Source organism: Octopus bimaculoides, chromosome 2 (genome assembly GCF_001194135.2).
Source record: "Octopus bimaculoides isolate UCB-OBI-ISO-001 chromosome 2, ASM119413v2, whole genome shotgun sequence".
Taxonomy (NCBI): domain Eukaryota; kingdom Metazoa; phylum Mollusca; class Cephalopoda; order Octopoda; family Octopodidae; genus Octopus; species Octopus bimaculoides.
Window position 1 is genome coordinate 143,446,372 of NC_068982.1, and position 6,375 is coordinate 143,452,746.

Consider the following 6,375-nt stretch of genomic DNA (forward strand, 5'->3'; position numbering starts at 1 on the left):
GTGTGTGTGTGTGTGTGTGTGTGTGTGTGTGCGTCAGTGTGCGTGTGTGCGTGTGTGCGTGTGTGCGTGTGTGCGTGTGTGTGTCTGTGTCTGTGCGTCTGTATGTGTGTGTATGTTGTCAGTGTGTCTGTGTCTCTACGTGTGTGTGTGTCTCTGTGTCTGTGTTTGCATATGTGTGTTTGTGTTCTTGTGTGTGTATTTTACTGCCAGGTGAATACTTATCGAAAGCTATTTCTTTAATCCTATAAAATGACATTGCAGAGAGACGATTTCTTTTTTTATCAAAATCCCTTAAAGCTTCACCTAAAAGCCTGCAGCATGTCACAGATCCCTATAACCGGTTTAGGAGAAAAGGAGTGTAATATAGTTTTAACAGGGAACCATGATCACAGGGATTGGTTCATCTTGAGCTAATCTTTTTTCCTTATTTTTATAGAATTCTGTTTAAAATTGTGTTTCCCTCCCTAAAACTGTAAGATGGAGGGGGGAATTGTTGCTATTGTTGGTGTAGTTGTTGCTTATATTGATTATTAAGGCGGCGAGCTGGTAGAATCGTTAGCCCGCTGGGTGAAATGCTTAGCGGTATTTCGTCTGCCGTTATGTTCTGAGTTCAAATTCCGCTGAGGTCGACTTTGCCTTTCATCCTTTCGGAGTCGATTAAATAAGTACGGATTATGCACTGAGGTCGATGTAGTCGAATTAATTCCTTAGTCTGTCCTTGTTTGTCTCCTCTATGTTTAGCTCCTTGTGGGCAATAAAGAAATAAATATTGATTATTAAATCTCGTCTGTCTTTACGTTCTGAGTTTGTCCTCATCTTGTTTGTTGTTAACACAACGTTTCAGCTGATATACCCTCCAGCCTTCATCAGGTGTCTTGGGAAAATTTCGAACCTGGGTTCTCATTCCTAAAGTATTTTTGGATGTTATTATTATAATAATTATAATTCGATGTTATTATTACATATTATTATAATTATATATCATAATTATTATATGGGATCGAGCTCGGAATCTTGAGGTTAGCAGCCCGCGCTCTTAACCACTACGCCAAATGCCCGTAGGCATATAACATCGAAAAATGATGTACATAATTCTCATCTCTTAAATATAGAACTGCATTGCTGTTGATGTTGTTGTTGTTGTTGCTGTTGTTTAATATGGTTCTTTCTTCTACCTTTGTCTTTCAGGTGAAATGGAACGTCTCCAGAAATTCTGGTTAGCAGGAGCCTGTAAGAAGCGGGACCAAACTGGTGAATCTAGCAACTCTCTGGGAATTCTCAACTTTACGTCTGCTTTCATTTTATTGGCTTGCGGTATGGCACTGGGCAGCATTCTATTGGTAGTTGAACATTTCTATTTCCGATTTGGACGGAAAACTTTACAGAAATGGGATAAATGCGGTTGCTGCGGATTAGTGAGCTTGGTAAGTAGATTATGTCATATATTACATTAGAGTAGGCTATGTTATATTGTATCACATATAAGGTGGCCAGCTGGCAAAATCGTGAGCACGCCGAGCGAAATGCTTAGCGGTATTTCGTCTGTGTTCAAATTTCGGCGAGGTCAGTTTTGCCTTTCATCCTTTCAGGGTCGATAAATTAAGTACCAGTTGCGTACTGGGTCGATGTAATCGACTGGTCCCCTCCCCCAAAATGGCTGCCCTTGTGGCGAAATTTGAAACCGTTATATTATATCATGTTATCTTTTTTTTTTTCTTTCACTCGTTTCAATCATTGAACTGCGGCCGTGGTGGAATACCGCTTTGTTCAATCGATTAAATCGAACCCAGTGCGCGTGTATGTGTGTGTGTGTGTGTGTGTGTAACATGGATATATTACATACCTGTGTTACATAGATTTTGTTCTCTTCGAGCGCCTTCTACTTGGAATCTCGACAGATGCTCACCGCTCTCGTCGGACGTGGTCGGCCGGTAGAAATCCCCCCTTTGCAATATACAGAGGAGCAGCGATGGGTAAGGGCTGGGAGGTCTTTCAAGCCGGTGACTTCTTTGGACAACTTCCAGAAATTCCTGACCTGGCAGCGCCACTCAGAAGACACTCGAGATGAACTCTGTAGATATGAGACTGTTCGAAATGCAAGCAAAGCAACAAAACCGAACTATACTCATACAGTATCCAAACATTACTGACTTGTAGAGCAATGTCGAACAGCTGTTGTCCCCGGCGGGATTTGAACTGTTGTACTTTGGGGAGGAATCTGAAAGCATTTATTTGCGAATCCAACTCTTTCACTATAGTCATACTTGAGCTCAAATGAGAGCCAAATGGCTACTGTCCTTAGCACAACCATCACTGCATGCACTCCTCCCCTCATCCTTCTGGAATTATTTTTTTTTTAAATACCAGTTATATAACGCAGTTGATTCAATCGACATTACTGTGCAATACAAAAAAATGCCATCACCTAATTTCTTAGCACGAAACCAATAATTAAATTTCCAAATTTCATTACACAGAAAATAATTTCGTTTTTAAACTTTAACATTTCAATTTGGTGAATTATTGAAATACTCGTGTGTGCGGGGGGGGAGAGGTCTGTGTATGTATTTAAAATACATTAAATGCTTTAATATGTTTACCTTCCTTAGTATGTATACAGACTCGTATGTGCATTTCTGTCTCTCATTCCCATCTTTGTCCTCCTATCAAAATGTGATTGCCTGAATGTATCTGTGTACAGGTATGTATAAGTATGTGTTTGAGTGTCTGGTTGTAAGTTTAGGACGGTATACATTTATGTATGCCTATGCGTTTCTACGTATTTCTTAAGTCTTTGTATTTATCAGCGTGTATCTGTTTATGCGAGACCGTGTGAGCGTCTCTTACTCGTTGTCATACCATGTCTCAGATTAGAATAAGTGAACTTATCTACGAACATATTTACATGTGTATTTGTCCACGATCTTCTGCTTCTCTCTTTTGTGCACGTTATATTTGTGTATATATATATATATATATATATATATATATATTCGCCATGTTGGACCGCTGATAACTAACAGTCTTCTCTCTCTCTCTCTCTCTCTCTCTCTCTCTCTCTCTCTCTCTCTCTCTCTCTCTCTCTCTCTCTCTGTTTACTTCCTTCTATTCCTTTCTGCTGAAGAGTGTAGGCTCGAAACGTAAAAGACTTTTTCATTTTCCCGAGCATCAAACTAATACACCTGCCTTCGTCTTTTGCTTTTCTATAAGTTTCAACTATGTGTGTGTGTGTGTTTGTGCGTGCGTGCGTGTGTGTATGTATGTATGGGGGCGCGAAAAATATAAAAGGCCAGTCTGTGTGTGGCGGGTGGGGTTTTACCCTGTATTTTCGCTAGGAGTTCATCCAATGATTTCTTGAATGTTTTGATAAAAGTCGTTTTTAGGTTATGATTTCTTTAGGTAGGCACTTGAAAACTTGAGGGCCACTAAATATCAAATCGGTGCAGTATAGTATCCTAAGTCATTAATTTGAAAGCGGTATATACTGTAGCTACTCATGTACATTCATTAATTTGCATAAGTCAATATGAGTGACATTAAGGCAGCGAGCTGGCAGAAACGTTAGCACGCCGGGCGAAATGCTTAGCGGTATCTCGTCTGTCTTTACGTTCTGCGTTCTAATTCTGCCGTGGTCGACTTTGCCTTTCATTCTTTCGGGATCGATAAATTAAGTACTAGTTGCGTGCTGGGGTCGATCTAATCGACTGGCCCCCTTCTCCAAAATTCCGGGTTTTGTCCTTAGAGTAGAAAGGAATATGAACGACATTTGTAGGTCCACGTATAATTATATGCACAGGTACACACACGCGCATCAAAGGAATGTACCGTATTTGATGCCCCTCCCCCTCAGATGCACATTTCTTACCCAAAACCGGCTTTAAAAATCCCCGTTCTTCCAATGCACTCAATGTAGGCTCAAAACTCGCTCAAAATGATATTTATGTTTACAAAACGTGTGCTGCCATCTATTGGTGAACAATTGCTCACGGTTTATATCGAATGTGGATGCAATAAACTGCTTATAATTACCGGTAATAACATAAAGTTATACAGGTAAGTGGAGGAATTACAACATTATTTTAGTGCTAATTTATTTTAGAAAAGTATAGCCTAGGCTAGGGTGCGTCCTATGCATTCGAGCGTCTTATAGGCCATCAGATATGATATATACCGGTTTACTACACAAACGTGAGTCTCTTTCCTTATTTTTCATGCGAATATGTGAACACCATATGTAGAGCTGGTTGCGTGCATATGACTACTCCAAGAATCTAAATTGGAGAATCTATAAAACATTCTACAAACCTTCGTTCATTGTACCATAAATCGATTGAGTTAAGAATATATGGGACAATATGCTTTGGTATGTGTGTGGATGTATCTGCTTTTTGTATGCTTGTGTTTACCTACACATATACGTACGATTATATGCGCGTATGCATAAGCATATATATGTTGGTATGTGTGTGTGTGTGTGTGTGTGTGTGTGTGTGTGTGTGTGTGTGTGTGTGTGTGTGTGTGTGTGTGTTGTATCCGTACCTGATTTGAATTTTAAAATGTTATGTATGCACATATGTATATACGTATGCAAATGACTATATATGTGTGTGTTTGTATATATGTGTGTGTGTATGTATGAATATATATATACATATATATGTACATATACATGCATGTATGTATACATATATACATATATATGTACATATACATGCATGTATGTATACATACCATGTTGTTATACGTATATACCTAGGTATGCGTATGTATGTATATATGTATATACTATGTGTATGCTTGTATGCACGAATGTATGTATATATATATATATATATATATTGTCACGTGTATGTACGTACGTGTTGATAAATGTATGTACGTATTATAAGACATACACGTACATGCACGTACATGTGAACTTATGAATGTATATACGTGTGTATGTGTGAGTGTGTGTGTATGCATGTATATATATGTTACTGTTTCTGTATGTATGTATGTATGTATGCACGCGTTTATGAATGTCCATAAATATACATGCATGCATATATATACATATGAGTTAATATATTAAGTGCATGTGTGTTTGTATGAATTCATTATAATTCAATATCAAATATTGTAATTGTTTATGTTGGAGATGTTTCAAAATATTTTCAGATGTCATGCACCTTCATGAATTATTAATCACAAATTCTCATAAAGCAATTTCTGATTTATTCTCTAATAATAATAATAATAATAATAACAAACACGATAATAATAATAAAAATAATGATACTAATAATAATAATAATAATAATAATAATAATAATAAAATAATGATCAATAATGATAAAAATATCCCTGTTGTCATCGGAGCATCGGGTTCAATACCACCCAATCTGAAAGAAACATCTGTAAACCTTAGAAATGCCCTACAATCTGGATGTATTGCAAAAGTCAGCACGCATATTGCGTAAAGTAGTGTCTGTCTGAGGTCCTTGTTGTGACTTGACAGACAGTACAGAACCCTGGTTGAGACAATATCTTCAATCAACAACCACGATATTGTATACTATGCGACGTCTATAATAATAATAATTATTATTATTATTATTATTATTATTATTATTATTATTATTATTATTATTATGGCGGAGTCGGAGACTAGCAAAATCCTCACTGATTTCCCATTCCAAACAGACCGGAGCTAGTGGTGGTGAACAATGTGCACCACATACGCTCTATACTTGATGTTGCATGCCCCTTTGACCCACAGTCAAGAAGGAAGACGAAAAGATAGATAGATACAACCCTCTTAAGTAGGAAGTAGCCCGGTTATGGAAAATGAAGAAGGTGAAGATAGTGCCAATTATTGTTGGGTCCTTGGGAATAGTGATAGAAGGCATCAAGAGGAATATAAAAGAAATTAGAATAGAGTACCCACTAGAACTGTTTAAAATGGTTTGCCTCCTGGGCACGGCCAGAATAATCAGGAAAGTATTAGAAAGCTAAAAAGAACGAATAGCATGGTACCATAGGCTGCAGGTAGTAAGCCCACTACACATGCAAAGAGAAATAATAATAATAATAATAATAATAATAATAATAATAATAATAATAATAATAATAATGGCCATAAGAAGAAGAATGACCTGTAATTTAGGTACAAGGGTGGCAAATTAGACGAAGCTGTGAGTAGATACTGTTAGTCTCAGTACTACACTGCTACTTCATTGTACTGGCCCTGGAGATTTGAACTCAAAAGTACCGGAGCAAATATAGCAAATGACTCTGCTAAAATACACACACACACACACGCACACACACACAAACACACACACACACATACACACACACAAACACACACACATACATTTATTTATATATATA

General features: G+C 37.5%; 1 protein-coding gene across 1 annotated transcript in view; it reads left to right on the forward strand.

Moving 5' to 3' along the window:
- Positions 1-6,375, forward strand: part of LOC106880576 (glutamate receptor ionotropic, NMDA 2A) — a 157,764-nt gene that overhangs the window by 145,578 nt on the left and 5,811 nt on the right. The window contains exon 8 of the mRNA XM_052965894.1: positions 1,189-1,424. Coding sequence (XP_052821854.1) covers positions 1,189-1,424 — 236 coding nt within the window. The remainder of the gene's footprint in view (positions 1-1,188; positions 1,425-6,375) is intronic.